This window comes from Rhinopithecus bieti, unplaced genomic scaffold (genome assembly GCF_001698545.2).
Source record: "Rhinopithecus bieti isolate Rb0 unplaced genomic scaffold, ASM169854v2 scaffold_17010, whole genome shotgun sequence".
In the NCBI taxonomy this organism is placed as follows: Eukaryota; Metazoa; Chordata; class Mammalia; order Primates; family Cercopithecidae; genus Rhinopithecus; species Rhinopithecus bieti.
Genome location: NW_016808932.1, coordinates 1,571,504 through 1,594,836, shown reverse-complemented (window position 1 = coordinate 1,594,836; position 23,333 = coordinate 1,571,504). Strand labels below are relative to the sequence as shown.

The 23,333-nt window shown below is 47.0% G+C and overlaps 1 protein-coding gene across 3 annotated transcripts in view; it reads right to left on the bottom strand.

Annotated features, from left to right (window-relative positions):
- The window catches only part of KSR2 (kinase suppressor of ras 2), a 516,345-nt gene that overhangs the window by 61,125 nt on the left and 431,887 nt on the right, over positions 1 to 23,333 (bottom strand). For all 3 annotated transcript variants that reach the window (XM_017887889.1, XM_017887888.1, XM_017887887.1), the window contains 5 exons: positions 21,505 to 21,673; positions 13,546 to 13,587; positions 12,806 to 12,878; positions 9,032 to 9,080; positions 6,814 to 7,181 (listed from right to left, as the gene is read on the bottom strand). In XM_017887889.1, coding sequence (XP_017743378.1) covers positions 6,814 to 7,181; positions 9,032 to 9,080; positions 12,806 to 12,878; positions 13,546 to 13,587; positions 21,505 to 21,673 — 701 coding nt within the window. The remainder of the gene's footprint in view (positions 1 to 6,813; positions 7,182 to 9,031; positions 9,081 to 12,805; positions 12,879 to 13,545; positions 13,588 to 21,504; positions 21,674 to 23,333) is intronic.

Sequence of the window (23,333 nt, the reverse complement as noted above, 5' to 3'; positions counted from 1 at the left end):
CAGGCCCCCCAACTCCTGTATGTTATATTTAGGACAATCAAACTGGCCTGAAGGGAAACAAAAATCAGACCACAACTACAGGAGTTACAGAAAAAGCAAGTTGAAATCTCACCCAGGTATTGCGTTACCATCTTAACAGAAGGCAGGGTTCTCCATGCGTCTGTCTGTCAAATATAGCAGCTTAGTGCTATTATATTTGAAAGCATGGAAAACAGGAACTGATTTGGAGTTGGAAATAAATAATCTAGTAAGTAGTTCCTGATATTTACTGGATTTAAAATGCTGTGCAAATGAGGCCCTAAGGGATTTCATTACTACTTTGTCCCCAGGAGATGTTGCCCGCATGCATGAAATATCCAGCAACAGTTAACCTCACATAACTGAGAAGATGCCTCTCAGACTCTGGGAACCCAGCAAGGGGATTGGTGACATGCACCAAATGAGAAATTTTAAAATCATCCTAGGGGGCATGGGGAAATCCAGTTCTTCCTTCCTCTTTTTTCTGGGGGCACGCAGTTTGAGCCCCTCAATTACGAGATGTTTAGGTCATGCCCCTAATACCTCGCCCCATCCTACCCCAGTCGCTGGGAAAGGATCCTGATGAAATTCACTGGTATCATTCCTGAGAGCCCCACACAGGTGGAAATGGCAAAGTGACAGTCAGGATACCCCAGAGCCTTTTCTCTCAGCTTGTGCTCTTCGGTGCTGGGTTTCCTTGATGCCATCACTATTCTAACCCATATGCATTTTGACACATTGAACCAACCAGCTGAGTGCAAGAGGAGGTAGGATCTTGGCCATCAGGAAACCCCCAGAGTAGTGTGGGCAGCTTCCATTTAAAACCTTACGCGGGCTTCCCATTGTCTTAGGATAAATGTCACATTCCTTTCTATGGCATTCAAAGCCTTGCAATTATCTGGCCTCTGCAGCCCCTTTCCATAGCTCCTCAAATGTACCAATCTCATGCCTACCCCAGGGCCTTTGCACCTGCAGTTCTTCCACCTGAACTGCTCTTTCTCTGCCTCTTGGCATGGCCATCGCCTCTTCATCGTTAGATCCTAGCTCAAATGTCACTTCCCCTATGAAGCCGGCTCTGAGCCCCTCTTCAAAGTAGCCCTCCCATCACTCTGACCCATCGACCGCCCTGTCTGTGGCCTTCGCAGCACTTATTACAGTGTTTTAATGATCTTATGTGTTTGTTTAACTTGTTATTGTCTGTCTCTTCTGGAATGCAAAGGCCACAGTACAAACTGTAGACACTGTGTTCTGAGTGTCTATCATGTGGTTTGGCACTGTGCCGGGGTCCGATGAATGTCTGCGGAAGGCACGTTAGTGGAATGTGCTAGCACTGAAGCTAACAGATGGTTCTCAGGCCCCCGGAGGTGCTGATACTGGGTCACGCTAGGCCCTCACCCATTGTGGACTCAGCTGCACACCTCTCAGTAGTGCCTGAGAGAAGAGGTTTCCAAGGTGTGCCCGAAGCTCTTGGCAGTCGTAAAGGCAGTTTGCTCCAGGTGGGAAGAAGGACCCGCTTTCTTTAAAGCAGGTCTCACAATTGAGCATGAACCAGAATTCCATATAGGGCATCTTAAAACCCAGCTTGCTGGACACACCCGCAGAGGTTCTGATTCAGCGGGGGAGGGTGGGAGAGAGAATTAGCATTTCTAACAAGTTCGCAAGTAAGGCTGGTTAGGGAACCCCATGATAAGAAGCACAGATTTAAATAATTTTAGAGTTCAACAAAATTATCTGGGGAGTGGGGAAGGGGGTGAGGTGGGGGCTTCTGTGAGGGACTGTATGTGCTGTGAGTTCTGCACAGCAGTTTTGTGAGTTGCTAGTATTTGTGGAATGAGTTTTGCAGGGAAAGATAGAGTATGTGCATTTCTTTGAGGGGATGTGGGAAAGAGAACAGGAGAGAAAGAAGAGAATTGGTGTGTAATTTAGGGTTTATATGGAAGAGGAGCGAGTGCGTGTGTGCGCGCGCACGTGTGTGCGTGTGCACGTGTGTGTGTGCGCACGGCACGTGTGTGTGTGCGTACGTGTGTGTGTGCGCACGTGTGTGCGCACGTGTGTGTGCGCATGGTTATGCTGGTGCCACAGGAATTTACAGGGTATTGGAGAAGCACATAAACACCAGAAGATCAAAGCTACACAAATGAAACTCAGTTATAATAAGCCAGTGGTTCTTACACTGTGGTGTGAACAAAATCCCCTGGCACTTACTAAAAAGGATACCGGTCCAAGCTAATCGAAGTCGGATGGGCCTCCACCCTGAACTGTTATCAGTTTCTCCAGGTGATTGTGATATGACCAAACATGCAGAATCTCTGTGCCACAAAAGTGCTCACAGATGAAGCCCATTCCCCTTGACCCAGCTTTGGCAGTCACTGGCAAAGAAGGAAACTACTACTAGACTAGTATTCAGAGAAACATTTGCTTATTCCCAGTTCTGCCAGTTATTTGTTCTATGATTTGGGCAAGGGCTCCCCCTGCCTTTCTGACCTCAGTTTTCTCACCTGTAAAATAGGCACAAGGATAAACAGGAGAACCTCATCATGCCTGGACTGAAGAAAAGCACTTGCTGAAAGCTGCTGGAATCTGTGGCTTTTTTGGTTTATTTTTGAGGGCTCTGTCTTGGTTCTACCCCACAACCAGGGAACCGATTTCAGCAAAAAGGCTCAGCCATGCCACCTAGCATGGCTTGGCTTCTGCTGGTTCAGAGCCTCACCCACTGCCAAAACAGCAACCCTAATTTGGTGATCTTCATAACACAGGGTTTGCCAGTGCAGTGTCTTGGGGGCATTTTTGGTTGTCACAACTTGAGGCTTGGTGCTACTGGCATCTAGTGAGTAGAGGCTAGGGATGCTGCCAAACATCCTACAGTGCATGGGACAGCCCCCACCACAAAGCCTTTTCTGACCCCAAATATCAGCAGTGCTGAAGATGAGAGATTTTGCTCTGGGGCAGGGCCAGGCACTGTTACTGTATGAAAAGCTCCCCTTCCTCCACCAGGGTTGAGAACCCCTGCTCTCTCCAGTCTTGCTCCTGACAGCTTCTCTACCCTCACCTTCTCCCCTTTGTCCTCACCTGCCACCATCACAGTCTTTTTTCTGGAATCTGCATTTTTACAACTTTCCTCTCCTATGACTCTGGTGCAGGAAGGTCCAGGTACAGCATCTTTGAGATGCTCCGTTCCAGACCTGTTCCCAGCTGCTTCTCAAACACAGCTCGTTATCAGACAAGCAAAGAATACTGTCAGAGTTGGCGGGACACTGCAACAAACATCTGCTTCCACCTGCTCATTTTACAGAAGGAGAAACTGAGGCCTGTGAAACCCTAGATAGCAAGGTAGAAGGGTGAGAGACACTTTCACTCAACTCTATTGGCTTTCAGATTTCACTTGGAGTTTTTCACATGAGTGATTGTGCAGACTGTCAATAGCTTTGCAATAATCCCATAATGACCCAATTGTGAAACAATTTAGCAATCCTGCTGCTAATAGCATTTGTGGCTATAGCAATTGGGTAACTAGTTGGTTATTACTCATTCCCCAAGAGTCACACATATTGCATTGCAAGGAAGCTAATCTTAGAAATACTTGTTAACTTCGATGATAATTACTAAGTAATTGGCTAGAATGTGCCATTGTGAATTGATCCAGAATATGCCAGGTAATTATCTGGTCTTATGTTCCCTGTAAAATAAATCTAGGGTCCAAAAATGGTTCCAGTTGGTTGGCTATCGTCCAACCATCAACCTCTGCCAGCCAATCGTGCAAATGCAAGTGATTAATCAAATTACTCAAATATTTGGTTTCAAACTGAACGTGCAGATAAGAAACCTGGAGAGCCAACAAGTGGACAGTACTGAACAGAGAGAGGGATGCACAGAGGCCCTCCCTAAGATAAATATATAACAACACAATAATATGGAATCAATGCCACTTCTTTGGGGCTCATCTGGCATCCTCACACAAAATACCAAAACACTGCAGAGACCAATTACACGTCCCAAAGCTGCAGAGTCTTTATCGTGGTGCCAGGAAAAGGCTGGGCTATTTGTGAAATCTGTAGGCAGTTATGGCGCTTGGGGAGGGGGGCTCAGAATTTTGTACATAATAGAAGAGGGCCGCAAATGCAGCTGGCTTGCAGGATGAGCAACACATTTTCTTAATGACCACTCGTTTTTCAAGGATGGCTGCTGAGTTTGTCTATTTCCAACTTGCTAGCCTTTGAGAAGGGGGTGAGGGAGGCACGGGGATTAGGCTCCATAGATAATGCTGAACCGGGAGGCAGGAGGGTGGTGAGGAGCTGACCAGAGAGAAAGATGGGGTAAGAGCTTAAGATGGGAGCAATGGAGAAGGCCAGGGGTGGGGAAAAGACCACCCTTCAACCAGACTTGTGTATCCCAAGTAATAGGCTATCGACTGCTGCTAAAAGATGAGGATATATACTGGGTAAGAAAGGGAAGGAAAGGGAGCTAAGGGTCTCTCTGTAGTAGATTGCAAAAATAGCCACAGATTGTCCCCATCCTGCAGCCACGTCCTTGCAGCGGGATATTGCAGATCTTCCCATTCAAAAGTAGAGGCTGTGTCTCCATGCCTTGAATCTAGGGGAGAATAGGAGTTTCTTTGGCCAACAGATGTAGGTCTTGACCTCTCGCTGCACTTGGAAACCTGAGACCGCCATGAGAATGAGCCTGAGCTAGGCTGTTGGGGATATCCCCCGACAGTCTGCCAACCAGCAGACACACAAATGAGGGCAACTAAGACTGACTATCCCCTTGTTGACCCAGAGCTGACTACAGCCAACTACAAGAGCCCAGCTACTCAGTCTGGCTAAGCCCAGAACTGTCCATAGGATACAGAGAAACCACCAAGTTGTGGAGTAGTTACTCAGCAAAAGCTTACACTCAGAACAGCTCAGCCCCTGAAGATTACCTGGGCTGATTTCTTCAGAGCCACCTCTCTGCCTTGTGCAGCGTTGAGAACTACCATTTTTACCCTGATTTAAGGAGGCTTGGAGGCCCATCCCTAGATCCCCAATCTTTCACCAGCGCTTACCATTCAAAGCACGAGTCACTCCGGTCAACCCACCATCTGCATCATCTATGGATACCGAATATAATGCACCTTCTACCAATCACCAAGTTCTTATAAGTGGACTCAAGGAGGTTTTGTCTCACAAGGGAGGAGATCGAAGACACACCAGCTCTTCTCGGAGCCCACAGCATCTGCTCTGGGCCTGCTAAGATGCAAGACTTGTGCATTTGGGGTCTCACTGCTTGAGTTGAGTAGAGGAAGGAGAGAGCTCCTAACGGGCCCTTGGCATCACAGGTCATACTAAGAATGCCACTGCAGAGACCAGTCCTAATGTTACAGGGGAGCCAGTGCCAGAGTTTCAAAACAAACCAAAAGATTGTTTCACAACTGTTTCATCAAAACCAAAGCTATTTTTTTCCCCAGTGCCTCAAGCCTCTGGGAGAGGCCAGAGAGCAAATCTGAGAAAGTTCAAGAAACATTTTCACAATGTTAGTTCTCTATGAACTATCCCTTTTGTGTACCCAAAGACCACAGATCCTGGATATTCCAAACCACAATGGTAAAGACTGCAAATGTGCTCTGCAACTTTCATGAAAACCAGAATAATAGTTATCAGAATCTTGGCTCATGCGTGTCATCCCAGCACTTTGGGAGGCGAAGGCGGGCAGATCACCTGAGGTCAGGAGTTCAAGACCAGCCTGACCAACATGGCAAAACCCTGTCTCTACTAAAAATACTGAAGTAGCCAGGCATGATGGTGCATGCCTGTAATCTCAGCTACTCAGGAGGCTGAGGCAGGAGAATCGCTTGAACCAGGGAGGTGGAGGCTGCAGTGAGCCGCGATCGTACCATTGCACTCCAGCCTGGGCAAGAAGAGTAAAACTCTGTCTCAAAAAGAAAAATAATCTTAATCAGGGGTCTGCAGACTATGGCCCATGGGCCAAATACAGCCCACTCCCTGGGTTTGTAAATGAACTTTTATTGGAACACAGCTCTGCAATTTCATTTGCAGATTGTCTACAGCCGCTTTCAGACTACAGTGGCTGAGCAGAGTAGCTGCTACAGAAACTGTACAACCCACAAAGCTGAAAATATTTACTATTGGGCCCCTTACAGAAAAAGCTGGCTGATTCCTGATTTAGTCGAATATACTCATTTCACATATGGAGAAAGTGACTCTTTGAGAAGCTGTTACACAAATACTTGGAATACAGGGGGAGCAAGACCCAATGTTTCTGATTCTCCATTTAGTACTCTTTGGTTTCGCTAAAGAGTTTTAGCATTAAAAATATTTTCTGGGTTTAGGCGTGGTGGCTTACAGGCCTGCAATCCTGGCACTTGGGAGGCCAAGGCAGGAGGATTGCTTGAGGCCAGAAGTTTGAGACCATCCTGGGCAACATAGCGAGACCTCATCTCTACCAAAAAGTTAAAAAATGAGCCAGGTGTGATGGCACACACCTGTAGTGCCAGCTACTTGGGAGGCTGAAGCGAAAGGATCTCTGGAGTCCAGGAGTTCAAGGCTGCAATGAGCTATGATCATACCACTGCATTTAAACCTGGGCAACAGAGGGAGACCCTGCCTCTAAAAAAACAAATAAATAAATTAAGTATTTTCTGGACTGTTAAGTCTTAAACCATGTAAGTCAACTGTACATGGTAGAACTGGAGATGGTCTATTAACCAGAGTGGTCAAGTAAGCAGAAAACCATTTCTCAACCATGCCAGAAGCAGAGGTTTGCCAATTCCTGGGTGGGAGCCCAGGTGGAACTGACCTGGTGATGATGGCCAGGTGAGGCGGGCTCATGCAGGCGCCCATGAAAAGCACCACATTCTCGTGCCGTGTCTGCCTGTAGGCCATCACCTCCCGCTTGAAGGCCTTGAGCTGGTCCTCGTTGTCCCTCTCAATGTCAATCAGCCGGATGGCCACCTCGCCGTGCCAGCGGCCGTGGTACACTTGCCCAAAGCGGCCCTTTCCAATGAGTTCACCGATCTCCAGCTGCTCAAAGGGGATGTCCCACTCCTGAAGGAAGATGCTGGTCTGGCTGGCCTTGCGTGGGAAGCTCCGGGCCGAGAGGAGGGACAGATTCATCTCCTCGAAGTCATCCTCTGACTCCTCGGCCTCATCGTGGACCTCTTCATTCTGTGGCCGGAGTGGGAGAGAGGTCAGAATTGGGTTTGCCACTGCCCCAGCCTCCCTCATGGTCCTGCTGGGTCCCGTGTGCATGCGTAGGTCTGGCCACATCTCTACATGCATCTGGAGCTGGTGCAGACACACGTCCCTCTGTTTCCCCAGGTGGAGAATCTGGTCTAGAATCATACTATAGTGAAGGTGCTGAAAGGGAGATCACGATCATCCACCTCTCTTGTGCTAAATGGGGGGATACTGAGGCTCAGAGAGAAGTGTTATGGGGATCACCCATTCCAGTTTGCTGGAATCTTCCTGGTTTTAGCACCGAAAGTCCCATGTGTTGCCCTGGGAAGTGACTCACTCCAGGTCATGCAGCCAGACAGAGGAGGGACTAAGATCCAGGTCTCTGGACTTGAATATCCGAGGCCCTTCCTAATCTTCCATAGTCTTTTGGTTTGGTTGTTTATGTGCATGTGATAAAGTTGACAGGCTAGACAGGCTAAAACAACGGGTACACCGTGCATCTGCATGTAACACGTGACAACTGCCAACATGGAGTAGCTTTTGCTTCCCCCAGGAAATTTGGAATTGATGATTCAAAAATTGGGAGAGGTCAGAGCTACAAGCTAGATGTCTGAGGCTCCTACAGCAGCTGGGAAGGTAGGAGACATGAGAGTGAGGGGTTATAGTATGGGCTTAACAATCAGACAAAGCAAGCTGAAATCTGGCCTCTGTGTGACCTTCAGCCAGTTGCTTTACTTCCCCGAGGCTGCCTTTCCTCATTGTAAAGTGGGGGTAAGAAAATCTGCCCCGGGGCGGTGTGAGGTTTTAGATGAAGGCCTGATAAGTTCTTTGTACAGAACTGACCACCTGTATTAAACACCCAGTGGGAGGCCCGAGAAAGTGCAGATTCCTGGGCCCCACCCAGCACTATTGGATCAAAATATCAGCAGGCCAGGACCAGGAATCTGCATTTTTGCCATGCACACCCACATGACTCAGGCATACTTTGGCGTGACTACCACTAGAGTTAAATGCTCAAGGCGTAGGGACCTACCTTATCAGCATGATATCTAGGGGTGCTTTGGGGTGAACTGCCTCTTGGATTCTCCTGCAGAATTGTAGGAGCAGCAGGGGCCAGGGCCAGCAGGGATTCCCAGAGCCCCTGGGACCTGATGAAACAGCCTGAGAAGGTGGCCTCTTGAGTGGCTACAGGTCTTCCTGACCCAGAATACCTGAGCAAACTGCCCCCCTTGGCACACTCAGGAGAAACAATACAGGAGACATTAGTTTCTCCCAGGATCATATTTCAACAACCAAGATAGTCCCAGAAAAGAACACGATTTTCCTTGGAAGCCCTGACTCGATTCCTTTCAGTATAAGACACAGTGCAGTGGCAGAGCTGAGGGGCCAGGACTCCACGGTTTCCAGCCAGGGCATTTTATGTATTTCTGCAGCCGCTTAGGCAGGTGGGAAGAAGCCCCAGCGCATTTTCAATACTTCCAAGCTCGGCATCCCTGAGGCCCCCACCTCCTCCCACATATTCTTTTGAAGGCAGCAGGGCACATCCCCCTCGGTAGTCACCCGGCCCTGAGCTGATCTTTCAACTAAGAATGCAAATCTCTTGACAATTTCCGCACAACTGGCTTTTCCATGATGCATGCCATATAATGGCCCATTAGGCTCAGTGCTAGGAGGGGCCACCGCTTGCTAAATGTCCCAGAGTTAGAACATCCATCGGTCAGGGCCACCACAGTCCCAATCCGACCCCAAGCCCTCTGTGTCATTCAAAACGTCAGTCGGCTTTGCCAAGTTCTGGGCAGCCCCTGGAAAATGTCACTTCACTGCTCTCTGATTCTCACCTCCGACGTTGGCTCCACTTCAATTTGAAGTAATGGATTTCCTTCCAAGCTGTAAAGAAAGAAAAAGAAACGTGATCCCTAGGTGAAAAGGTAGGTCTGTATATTGAGTTTAGCTTTGTATGAAGAATCCCCAGATGGGAAGTCTTCACCACCAAGCCTTTATCTCACATTTCATTTCAATACGTGTGTCTGAAATAATCCATAGCCTCGCTACACACACACACGAAACACAGTGTGCAAGGAGCTTGTTTTAAGTTGATTTTCTGGGCCGCTCAGGGCTCATTTTTATTCATTGCTCTGGTTTCAAGTAATCTAGCAGCTTTCTTATAAACTGGCCTAAACGCCCTGGGTAGACAAGTCAGTCCTCAGAGCTCTATATGTTTGCCAGGAAAGAATTAATCAGATCTCCGAAGTTCACACAAATTTGGAATTTCTTGGAAGGATCTCAATGTTCTTGTTTGTCTATTCATTCATGCATTCATGCGACTATTGAATAGATGTGTGTGCCAAGAACAGTGTTGGGCCCTTGGAGGGATATAGAATTGAAACTGGCATGGCTTCTGACCTTAAGGAATATTGTGTTCCTACTGAAGGAACTAAAGCCAGTATGTAGATACTATGCAGAGAGGCTAAAAGTAACAAGGCCAAAAGTTAGGTATGAATTGGATAAATGGAGTGTGGTGGGAATTCCAAGATGAGAGAATTACTGAGTGTATTTAAAAGTTCCCAATGTTTGAGGTAGGCCTTGCCAATCACATGGAATGAGGACGTGTGGAATGAAAATAAAAAGACCATATTGAACTGGAAGACACAAGTGTGTGCGTGTGTGTGTGTGTGATGCATTCACAAGCTCGTGAGCTGCAGTTCTGGTCTTAGTAAGCAAACATTTTGGGTATAGATGCTGGCAGGGCGTCACAAGGTGTTTGTGTGAGCACTGCATAGGTATTATGGGTTGTGCTTTGTGCAGGGTTCTCTTGTGTGCATGTGAGTTGGGTGTACACACAGGATGTCGAGGGGGATGCTGTATGCTGATGGTATAATTGGGTGTGCATTAGAGGTGTGAGCGGACTGTCAAATGCATGTGACATTTGACATGTCATGGATGTTGGGCACAGTGTGCATTAGAGGTATGTTGCGGGGTTTAGACTTGAGGATGTGTATGTGTTTTTGAAGTGCAGCAGGGAGACAGAATGGGGCTGTTGAAGGCATGGAAAAGCTGAGACAGGTGAGAAAAAAGAGTCACAATGAATACCCCACCCCTCCTTTCCTATTTCCCCAGTAGATCCCCCCTTCCCCCTCCTCATTTGGGGAACCTCCCGTATCCTGACCCTCAGATCGCAGGAAGTGGCTGACTCCACAGAGTCAATCCACTTGCTGGAGGGGGTCCTGGTGACAGAGAGTCTGAAAGACCACAAGAACTAAAAGAAGGAGAAAGAAAGGTCAATCCCAAAGTGGCATTTGCCATGGTATTAACCAATTATTCATAGCACAGCCTGGGAAAGTGGAATGAACCTGCACGATGACAGCTGACATGCTGGGAACTTGATGCCCTGGGGGAGACTTGGCTGGGACAATGCAGCTGGAGTCCCTCCTCATGCCCCAAACCAAAACAGGCCACCCTCCTCTCTGCATCAAGGTGTGATTCCAGCAGCCAGGGCTATTCAACTATTTCCCTCTGCAAAGAGTTGCCATCACTCCACGCACATTTAAGCAGATCGCAAGCAGCTATTGACTGTTTTTCGCTGGTACCTCTGGACTGTCAGTTAATAACCTGGAGTTCATCTTGCACAAATTGTAGAATTGGTTTATGTGAAGCAGAGAAATGATCCGGAGCTAGATGTCAGCACCATATCCCCCGGCAAGTTGCTACTCCTTTGATTTCAGAGATGTACCATGTAAGTCTTTAATAAAGTCCTTAAGACCAGTCAGAAAATATGAAGCAGTTAGGGGACCCAGAAGAAAAACTAAGTAGGCAAAAGGTGAGTCGGGAAACTGATCAAATCCTAGCAAGCCCCAGGCTTCCATCACAACCAAAGAAGTTAAGGAGGTGACTTTGTGGTTATTACTTTTTTTTTCTTTAGACAGAGTCTCCCTCTGTTGCCCAGCTGGAGTGCAGTGGTACGATCCCACCTCACTGAACCTCCACCTCTGGGGTTCAAGCGATTCTCCTGCCTCAGTCTCCCGAGTAGCCGAGTAGCTGGGATTATAGTTGTGTGCCACCACTCCTGGCTAATGTTTGTATTTTTAGTAGAGACAGGGTTTCACCAGGTTGGCCAGGATGGTCTCCAACTCCTGACTTCAGGTGATCCTCCCACCTTGGCCTTCCAACGTGCTGGGATTACAGGCGTGAGCCACTGCGCCCGGCCAAGGTGCCTTCACTTCTGCTGCACAAGCAATAAACCACCTGGAAAGAGGGTCTGTTTCCAAAGGATGCTACACACAAAGATGTTCATTGCAGCATTATTTACAACAGTGAAATATGGGAAGCAATGTAAAATCCAGCAATAGGAAAATGGTTAAGAAAATTATTCTACATCATATGTCATTTTACAGCCATTAAAAACAATGTCGGACAGGTGTGGTGGCTCATGCCTATAATCCCAGCACTTTGGGAGGTTGAGGTGGAAGGATCGTTAGAACCTAGGAGTTTGAGACCTGCCTAGGCAACATGGCAAATCCCTGTCTCTACAAAAATAAGAAAATAAAAAATTTGTTGGGTGTAGTGGCACACACCTGTAATCCCAGCTACTCGGGAGGCTGAGCTGGGAGGATCACTTGAGCCCAGAAGGCTGAGGCTGCAGTGAGCTGTGATCGTGCCACTGCATTGCAGCCCTGGGTGAGAGAGTGAGACTCTGTCTCAAAAAATAAACAAACAAAAACCAATAACCAACAATGTCTATGGAGAGGCTAAAATAATATTCATAAAATGTGATGTTCAGCATAAAGATAACAAAGCAGGATAGTAACTGCTTGCATATCTTGTGGGTCATAACTATGTAAAATATAAATGGAAAGAACACACATAGAAGTTCTAACAGTGGTGAGATCATGAGTGATTATTTTGCCTTTCCCTTTTTAATGAATAGTCCAGATTTTCCAAAATTAGCTTATACTAGTTTTATAATAATATGAACCAGAGGTTAGCAAATTTCTTTCTGCAAAGGGTCATAGAGTAAATATTTTTGGCTTTGCAAGCCCTACAGTTTCTATTACAACTACTTAACTCCGCTGTTATACTGAGAAAGCAACCCTGCACAATACATTGTAAACAAATAGGCATGCTGTGTTCCAATAAAACTTTATATAAAAACAAGCAGGAGGTTGGATCTGTCCCACGGGCTATAGTTTGCTGATTCCTGGTATAAACCTATATGAGACTTTCAAAAGTTATTCCATGTTCAGTGACATGGAATAATTACCCTTTCATTAAGCCCTAGCTATCGCCTGGGGAAAGCTGTCTTCCTAATCATAGGGGTGTTATGGGCCCTTAGGAAACAGTCCAGCCCCTGGAAAATGCATTTGACAGGCAGGGGCAGAGACACAAGGCATAGCTGCTCGTGAGGAACAGCACTGCCTCTCTCTGCCTGAGCTCTTACGTTCTTTCTCTTTGCCTAAGTTATTCCCTGTGTCTCACTGGACCCCTTGTACATCTCCCTCTGCCCCCAACTCCATCAGTTCCAGGAAGAGGAGGAAAGAAGATAGGGAACCGGAGTGGATTGTAGGGCCAGGGCTGGGAATCTCAGAGAAGGGGGAAGACATCTCTGTCCCACTTACATTGGATTCGAGGTCACCGGATGCAGGATGACCTGGGGTGCCCGGGTTGGCGTCTCCGGCACCGGCACCACATCTGAAAACCAGAGATTGGACATTCAGAAAACAAATGTGAAGTCCACAACCCCCACAAAGGCCTGATTCCTGGGTGACAGGGTAGCTAATTTTTTACCAGATCTTGGATCTCTGCCCTTGGCCAAACTCCTTTCTCCTTTCCTGGACCACCTGGACTCTACCTGCTCAGCTGGACCAGGGTTCTGGATGACATCCTCCACAAAATTCCTCATTGTTGAGTAGGGGGCTGCCAGAACCCTCAAGCATCCAGCCTGAAGCATTGACTGATCATCTCTGAATCTTCCTTTCTCCTGGGTTCCCTTTGGTATGATAAGGCCCCTTGGTTTCACATCTTCTCAGTGCCCAGCTCAGGACCCTATGACCATCTCTTCCCTGCCACATGGCTCTAGACCCCTCCTCACCCTTGCCCATTGTTCCATGGCACTCCACCCTCTCAGGCCTTTCCATGGTGCCTTGGGACCTCCTTGGGTCCCACTGTGCCCTTAGGACTTCCCACTCTTTCTTCTCCACTTCCATGTTCAGCCATTATCCTGAGGTGTGATGGCTCTACTACCACCCTCTTTGATCTTAGGCACTCCTACAACATCTGCCTCCATTCATCCCAGCAACTCCTGCAACACAGCAGGGCTTGTTCAGAAGGGGCTGCTTCCAGCGCACATGAAACTCACCTGGGAAGATGAACTGCTGCTTGTATTTGTAGTAGTGGGATGCTTGCAAAAGAAAGAAAACATCAGAGTGAGTGTCCCCAAGGAGACGTCCCTTCACGGGCCAAATTGAGCTCTTACGGCCACCACACAGTCATTCTCTGCCCACCTTCAAGAGTTTCCACACTTCTGCAGACAAAGGACTGCAAACAAGTGTAAAGAAACCAGAACTCTAAACATCCATGCCAACCCTCCCATCTGATATCTCACACTCCCTAAAATCAGGCTGCTCCAACTCAAACAGACATTCTGACAATACCATTTTTGTGAAATGCATAATTACACACACACACACAGAAGAAGTCTGCAAAGCCATAATCCAAAATATTAATTTTTCCCCCTTTTGGCAGAATGATTACAGTGGCTTAAAAAATCCTTTATGCTTTTTCTGTACTTTCCTAATTTTCTGCAATGAGCATCGTATCAGTTTTCTCTTTTTTTTGTGGATGTAACAAATTACTACAAACTTAGTAAAACAACACAAATGTATCCTCCTACAGTTCCGGAGGACAAAAGTCTGAAATAAGTCTTACAGGGCTGAAATCAAGCTTAGTTCCTTCTGAGGGCTCTAGGAAAATCTATTCCTTGTCTTTTCCAGTTGTTTGAGGCTGCCTGCATTTGTTGGCTCATGGCTCCATCACTCCAACCTCTGCTTCTGTTGTGCCATCTCCTTCTTCTGCCTTTGACCTTCTTGCTTCCCTCTGATAAGGACTTTTGTGATTATATTTAAGGACTTCCCAGATAAGCTAAGATAATCGTCTCATCTCAAGATCCATAACTTAATTACATCTGCAAAGTTCCTACTGTCCTTTAAAGCAGCATCTTCCCAGATTCTGAGATCAAGACATGGACATCTTTTGGGAATTATTCTACCTACCACAAGTATGAATTAACTTCTGTATTTAGGAAAAAGTTACATAAAATAGATTTTCTGAACTTCACTGCTGGTTCCCTGACAATTCCTTTTACTTCTAATCTACTCGCCAGAGGCCAGGAGTCTTGGACACTTAAAAGTTTCTAACATGCTACTACTTCATTGGGGAACAGTGCCTGGAATAGGGGGTCAAGGGGTGTTGGGGGCAGGGGACACAGAGCTTTGTGTCCTCAAGTAAATGAAGAGGGCAGGGATATAGTCAGATGAGTCTGTATTGGTGAATCCACTTCCAGAAGCAATTGGGTGACATTCAGGGACAAGCCACCACTGGAATTGTTTTATCAAATATTAGCACAGTAGCTCAGAGCCTAGAGTCTAGAAGCTGATCCTATATGGTCAAATATTTGTTCTGCCTTTGGCTATTTGTGGAGACTCCAAGTCTCACTGCCCATACGTGTAAAATGAAGATAATAACAGTCCCTTCCTCAAAGGGCAAGGACCATCACTACAAGATAAAAGTGTATTCAAGGTGCTGAATTAGTATTAGCTTTGAGATAAATAAACACATTTCTAAACTCTCTTAACTAATAGACAAGAATGATTTATAACTAAGAGACAATCACATAGTTCCAAGTGCTAACTAAATGTTTTGCCTTGGGGAAGCAGACGGAACACTCTCCCTCAGGCTGAAATTTACTGATAGATTCCTTCAGGATACGGAGTAAGTCCTACTATCTCAGGACCTCAAACTCCTGGTTCTGTGCCTTGCACCAGTCGGCATGCAACATACATTTGTTGAATTAATCAACTCTCTTTATCATAGACAAAACAGCAAAAACCTTGGGCTTAGAGTCCAATTCCAGATTGTATCAAATAGTTGGAGTCCAGATGGATGCATTTTTGATTCTGGAAAATGGGATGTCCAGGGCAAGAAGCAACTTATTCGAGGTCACAGAGCAAAGCTTTAAAAGAAAAGCACCCTCCATGATTTCAAAGACCGTTTTACTGTTAGATAACATGAGTTTTTCATTGCACGCAACTATTTTATTAGTCAACAAGGGGCTAAAATTAAAACAGGAAAAAATACCCGAGACTTTCAAGAGGCTTAGCTGATCTTTTCCCTCCCCAGCTCTGACAGTGATGGGGGATTCAGTGTCTGTAGAAAACGTTCGCTGACAGCTATGTTCTTGTTGGGCAATGGAGAGTGGGAGCAGCTTCAGAGAGTCCGAGAAGGGACAGGTGTCAGGCAACGGGACACCAGCAAATGCCTCCACACCCGAAGCCAACGCCCTCCTTGACTCCTCCCCATGTGCCATGGAACAACTCGTTCCTGGTGACTGAAAGGGAAACACGTGGCCAGAAGAGGAGGAAAGACATTGTTTGGGAGACCTGTTCTTCCTGCTGATGACAGACACCATCAAGAAGTGGCTCTAAAGAACAGCTGGTGACCTTGAGTGGGCTGCTCAGGAGAGCCGAGTGGCTCCTGGCTTTCTGGCATCCAAGATGACTCAGGACCTGGGAGGTTGCAGACGAAGTCAAAGAGACAAGCAGGCCACTTTGAAGGAGCCTCCCCTCTGGAGCCCTCATGCCTACCCTGAAGCCTCCCAAGACGGCAGCCAGAGTGGTCTTCTAGAAGGAAGGAAGAAAGGTCAAGTTGTTCTCTGCCTAAACCTTTCAACTGCATCCCATGGAGTCTCACATAAAATCTAAAATACTGCTAGGCCCAGACCCTGCAGCCCTGAGTCTCTCTGGAGGCCATTTTCCCTTGTTTATGGCACTTGGGCCCCTTCTTGTGACTGGGCCTTTGCCTTACTTCCCCCACCTGCAGAACTCAGCCATCCAGTGACCCTCCAACCTAAATCTGTTCTCTTGCATTTGCTCAAGGACTCTTGCAAAGACTCTTAGCCATCACAGCCTTCATCTCAATCTATAATCCTGTTTTCATGCATATGTTTATTTGGTTAACACCTTTCTTTCTCACTAAGCTATACTTTTCATGAGAACTGCAGCTGTTGTAGGCAGAATAATGCCTGCCTCTACCCCCACAGCATGTCCAGGTCCTAATCCCTGGAAACTGTGAATCCATTTCATTACATGGCACAAGGGACTCTTTGGATGAGATTACTTAAGGATCTTGAGGTGGGGAGATTATCCTAGATCATCTGGGTGGGCTCGATGTCATCACAAGGGTCCTCAGAAGAGGGAGGCAGGGTCAGAGAAGGAGATGTGATCAAGGAAGCAGAGGCCAGAATGAGGAGGGGCCACAGGCAAAGTAATGTGGGCAGCCCCTAGATGCTGGGAAAAGGCAAGGAGATGGATTCTCCCTGAGACCTTCCAGAATAAACCAACCCTGTTGACATCTTGGTTTTTAACCCAGTGAAGCCCGTTTTGGACATCTGGCCTCTAGAACCGTAAGATAATAAATCTGTGTGCTTTTAAGCCACTAAGTATGTGGTCATTTGTTACAGCAACAATAGGAAGTGAATACAGGGGCCACGTCTGGTTTGTTCACTGCTCCAAACCTAGTGCCTAGTACAGTAGCTGGTTCAGAGTAGATGCTTCATAAATACTATTAACAAAATGAATGGATGAACATGGTCTGAGGGTCAAGAAGAAAATTTGAAGAGAAAAAACTGCAGCCCTGGGCAGTGCATGAAATTCAGGTCATTCATTCATTCAACAAACACTTAATGAGTTCCTTCAGTCACAGGCAACGTGTTGGGCTTTGAGTGTGCAGTGGGGAATGAAGACACATTGCCTAGTCTCATGCAGCTGGCATTCTGATGGAGGAGACAGACACTTAACAAATGAGTACGTAAACCAGATCATGGCACAGAGTGATGAGCATAAAAGAGAGGCTCGGGAGAGATTGATGGAAAGGGGAAGGGAGGAATTACTCCCACGAGTCCAAGTGGCCCAAGTGAGGTCTCAAAAATCCTGCAAACTCCACCAAAGGCAGATTCCACCTCCTTTCTTCTCCCTTTGAGCCATTAGAATTTTCCATTTCCTGGAGTTGGGTGTGTGTGTGTTTCAAGATGGCTCTAGGTGGCTCCAAAGAAAAAAGGTATTTGAACACTCCAGTCTCAGAAACCCATAAGACAATCATTTCCAAAGCCTCTTCATCTATCTTGCCATGGTGGTTGCCATCACAACTCTGAATTGTTAGCCCCATGTTACCGATGAGAAACAGACCTAAACAGAGGCAGTGCCATGCTCAAAGCCACACAGCTAGGAAGGAGCAAAGCTGGGATCCAACCCCAGGTCTGTCTGTCCATGTAGCACTCTTGACATCACCTTATACTGGGCCATATCCAGCATGGTCCCAGGACTCAGGGAAAGGCGGTTAACAGGAGGTCCACCCAGCTGGCAGTGCACAGTAACAAATACCACTGAGGATGCACATGCCACGCTTGGGTTCTAATAGCCTTTTCACCACATATCCTGAGGTTAACAGATGAGTTAAATGGCTGGTCAACCCCCCACCCCCTTTTGGACAAGAATGTTCTAGATGAATCAGTCTGGGGACATTGTTATGCCTAAGCTTTAGCTGAAATAGCCTTCAGAAAACTCAACATCTGGCAGGAACCCATGGGCTAAGTTCCATTTTTTATTAACAGAAGCTCCCAGTCAAGAGTGGGACAGCCAGCCAGATCTTTGTACAAACAGGACAGGTACTCATGACCCTGGGGGTGTTTTGCTAAAATTGCCTAAGACACAAGGTATGTCCAACTGTACTTCCAAAGGTTCTATTTTGTTTTCCATTTCAGCACTGAATTTTATTATTCGATTCTAAAATGGATGCACACTTATATACATCATAGAAGTAAGTGCATGAGATAAAGTCCCTCTCCTCAATGGCTGCCATGAAGTTCTTCCAGACTTTACTGCGCATATGCGAACACATATACGCACACTGGTACACAGATATACACGTATGTAAATATTTTACAATAAATAGAGTATTATACTGATGACTTTGCAAATCACTTACTTTCTACTTGAGAAACATTACGGATATCTTTCCATGTCAGGAAACCTATATAGAGTACTACATTCCTTTGAAAGTTTGCAGAATATTTGGTTATATGGATATATGTGTGTATTCAACCATTCACTGCCCACTCTTGATGGGCATTTGGGTTAATTTCAGTTTTCACTGTTACAATGAAGTCCTTACACACAGATCTCTGCACCCTAGTGCAAGTGTTTCTGTATATACATTCCTAGAAGTGATATACTGGTCAAAGAAATGTACGTTTAAAACTTTAACAGGGCTGGGCATGGTGGCTCACACCTGTAATCCCAGCACTTTAGGAGGCCAAGGCGGGTGGATCACCTGAGGTCAGGAGTTCGAGGCGAGCCTTACCAATATGGTGAAACCCCACCTCTACTAAAAACACAAATATTAGCCAGGCGTGGTGGTGTGCACCTTTAGTTCCAGCTACTCAGGAGGCTGAGACAGGAGAATTGCTCGAACCCGGGAGGTGGAGGTTGCAGTGAACCGAGATCGCACCACTGCACTCCAGCCTGGGTGACAGAGCAAGACTCCCTCTCAAAACAACAACAACAACAAAAACTTTAACAGAAAATGTCAAATTACCTTCCCCAAATGTTTACTTCAGTTCATACTCCTATGTCAAGATATATTGGGATTTCATCTTTTATTCTATAATTCTGTCTAGGCCCCCACATTAATCAACAGTGATAATGAGAAACGCAAATAAAGGTAGCCACTGTACTTTATTATTATTGTGTTTAACCATAATCCAAGGAGCTGAGATTTGTTGAGGTCTTCAATGAAACTGTCACTCTGCTAAGCTTTGTCCATGTATTATGACATTTCTTTCTAAAATAATTATCTAAGGTGGGTACTATTACAATCTCCATTTTACAGATGAGAACACTGAGGCCCAGAGAGGCGAGTTATCTGCCCAACATCACACAGACATTAAGTGGTAAAGCTGAGATTTGAACTTAAGTAGCTTGGCTGCAGAGCCCACACTCTAACTGCCATGCTGAAGTGCTTTTACCCAAAGGACCCCTTAGCTCAGCCCCCAAAGAGGGCCAGGACCTTGTCATGACCTGTCATGGAGCAGGGGTGGGGGGATAAGGTGGCATGCTAGAACAACAAATTTTCAGGCACCCCTCCTTGAAGACTCTGGCTGAGGGAAGGAAGGAGCTAAGGGACACCCTGATTACTCCGGGTTAGGCAGGTCTCTTGTCTGGAGACGCCAGCAGATTCTTTAAGCGATGAGAAGAGTTGTGGTGCTTTTGTGTACAGTTCTCCCATAAAATGGCCCTTCCCCTTCCCTTGGTCCATAAACAAGTGCCAAACAATTTGAGAGAAAATACTCCTGAAGTCAGTGTCTCCAGGGAGTGAAGTGGCTACCAGAAAGCATCAGGCCCACTTCCCCCAGGTGTGGGTGGTCATGGGAAGTCTAAGGGTCTTTTCTTTTCCCCTTCATCCCTTTTGAAAAGTAAAATGAACAACCCTGGAGATGGCGGTGGGGGCCTTCTGTTTGTGGAAATGCCGGGCAATGAACCAGCGGCACTTACTAAGAGGGTTCAGCTGGTGACTCACATTGCAGTCCCTGGTGGGTGCCAGGTGAGTGGCCCCCACACAAGGTGGATATGAGGCTGTTAAATTCAGACTTGAACTTAACAAAAAACCCAAAGTTCCAAGAATTCAAAATATGTGCCATCTCTGTGGACATAGCCCGAATCAAAACAGTGTGGGCAGGTGCTGTGATTGGCTTGTCCTCAGATGGATGGTTGCATGCGGGTGCTGCCCAGGTGTGGGGCGGGGCCTCCATTTGCCTCCTGGCCATTCACTCATGCCTGGTTAAGCTTCGAGGTGTGAGCTGCGGCCAAGGACCTGGGATTTTTTTCATAGTGTGAAGCTTGTTGACTCAGGAGGAAATCAGGAGCTAGACCAGAGTATCCAAGGGAACTTTCAGTGATGATGGAAATGCTCTACACCGGAGCCATTCAGTATGGCCGCCACCAGTCACATGTGGCTACTGAGCCCTTGAAATGTGGCTAGTGTAACCAATAAGCTAATTTTTAAATTATATTTAATTTTAATTCATTTAAACATAAATAGCCACACACGGCTAGCGGATACCATATTGAACAACACAGATATAGATTCGGTTCCAACTGGCCATGCCAGTCCCACCAGCCTTCTTCTTGAGGCCAGCTGCAGTGCCACAAATATGGCTGAGTTGGAAGCATTCTTAGGGCCCTAGCACAGGAACTGGGCTATGCTGGACCCTGGAATAGATGGGGAGATTCTTAGGTCTGGTCTACCCGAAGGAAGAAAAATATCCCATTCTTAGGTCTAATGACAAAGAAGGTCAAGAAGTCACAGTGTCCCATGAGTGGCTTCTCTACTATCATCTCATAGCCCAGTGCATACTCCCTGGTCAACAGCCTAGGTGCCTTGTAATTCCTGAGCTAGAGGAACCTTCCAGATCATCTTGTCCAACTACATCTTTTCAGAGGTGAGACACAGCAAGAATGCGATAGAGCTGGATCTTGACTCCAGGAGTCCAGACTGCTCATTGACAGCCCTGTCCTCACATCTTGGTTAAGACTCAGTATGCAGCCCTGCTCAGACGTGTGCCCCTAAGATCTCCAGCACAGGATCTCGCTGCCAATTTTAACCAATTTAGCTCATAAGACAACTGTCAGCTCCAGAGTCAATGGCTCCCTTCTGTGACTTAGACTTAGGCGAAGACCCTGGGTTGTAGCCAAAACACAGAGTCTCTAAGAGTTCCTGCACCTCCTTGAGCCTCTGTTTCTTCATCTGTAAAATGAGCTGATAATGCTTACCTGTGGCTGTTCCAAAGATAAAATAAGTGATATAGGGTAATTGCTTAGGATACAATAAGGGTCAGTCCTCATACTTCCTTGCCCCTCTCTGGTCATCAATCCATCGCCTTCCAGCAAAGACTTGCTGTATCAGGACTCTGGCGTGAACCCACCCCCTCCCTAATCTCTGCCCCTCCAACGCTGCACACCCCATGTCTCCCCAAGCATGGAGGTACCTGGCAGGTTGAAGTTCTTCTGCTGCCGTGTGCATTGCGGGGAAGGGTGTAGGGGAGAAGGCGGTGTGGCACTAGGAGGGAGTGGGGGTGCTGGCGAGGAGGGCGTGGAGGACGTCGTGGAGGAGGGGTTGCTGCTGGAGTCTGGCTGGTAAGGGACAGGGATGTGGTCCTGCAGAGAGAAAACAGGGTAGGAGTCAGGGACAGGCAGGGAAGCAGAGACACAGCAGAAAGAGTGGGCTGAGCAGGAGAGGCCCCCACCCCAGCCCCTGCAACAACTCTTGCCCTTTCCTCAGCCACCAGATCCTTCCAAAGTCCCTCCTGCTTCATCAGCCCTGCTGGGCTGCATCCAGCTGTGGAAGGAACAGCCTCTGGAGTCGAATTCCTGTCCACTGCTTGGACCCCAGAGTGAAAGATGACCGTGTAATGAAAACGACACAGGTGACAGCCACTCACCTTGTGCCTCTTTGATTCTGATAAACCCCATGCAGAGGTGTCCAGAGTACCCCTCCCAAACCAACACCTCTCCTCCCAAGTGTTTATTAAAGAATCAACAGTCTGACAGCTCCAGAGAGAATGTGAGAGGGAGCCTTCAGCATCTTAGCTCGGGTCACAGCTGGAACCAGCACTGCCTCTCTTCATGCCAGACCAGCTCAAAAACAAGGAGAGAGAAAGAATCCATGTGTGCATTTTTGGAATGGCCTGCTGGGGCGGACTTAGGAGCAGAGTAGTGGGTTGAACAGCGTCCCGCAAAAGACGTCCACTCAGGACCTCTGAATCTGATCTTATTTAAACTAAGGGTCTTTGCAGACATAATTTAAGGTAAGAATCCCGAGATGAGATCATTCCGGATTCGGGTGAGTCCTAGATCCAATGACAAATATCCTAAATCCAATGACAAATATCCGAATCATCCTGGATTCAGGTGAGTCCTAAATCCAATGACAGACACATGGAGAGGGAAGTCACATGAAGATGGAGGGAGAGATCGGAGTGATGCAGACACAAGCCAAGGGTTGCTGGAGCCACCAGAGACCGGGAGAGAGGCATGGAACAGATTGTCCTTCAGAGCCTCCAGAAGGCAACCCTGCTGGCGTCTTGACATTGAATTTCTGGCCTCTAGAACTGTGTGAGAATAAATTTCTGTTGTTTCAGTCACCCAGTTTATGTTCTTTTGTTAGAGCAGCACCAGGAAATTAGTATCAGCAGGATCTGGAGTCAGGAAAACCAGGACTCAAATTCCACATCACCTCTTTTCTGTGCATCCTGGGCAAAATGCCCAACCTTTCCATTCCTCGGTTTTGTCCTCTGTAAAATGGGAATAATGATACCATCAAGTGCACAGGGCTGCATGAAGATTAAATGATGTGGAAGAATGGGAGGGAGGGAGGCAGGCAGGGAGGAACGGTAGCTGTATGCATTTGCAGGCATGTTCTCCTGGAAAGTGATAGATTGGTGCTGCCTGAAGCTTGAAAAGCATTTCACCTCTTTGGGACTTTTTGCTTTCACCAGATGGCAAGAGATGAGCAAAAGCAGCAAACCTCCACATGACATAAACGGGATTCCTGCCTCTCAAAGCCAGCAGAGCTAAGTGTTCCCAGGGGAGCCTTCATCTGTTCACCCACAGGACCGTGGTCACTTGATCCCTCCATTACTCAGAGGTCCACTACTCATGTGGACCAGGTACCCAAAGATGCTTTAGTGTGGTCAACAGGTATGCTTATCTGCCAACTCCAAGAGTAGGTGTGGTGAACACCCAATAGCAAAGGAGGTCAAGGGCAGAAGGGGAAACGGACATTCTCTGTCTACTCAGGCTTACTGGGTGTCCAGCC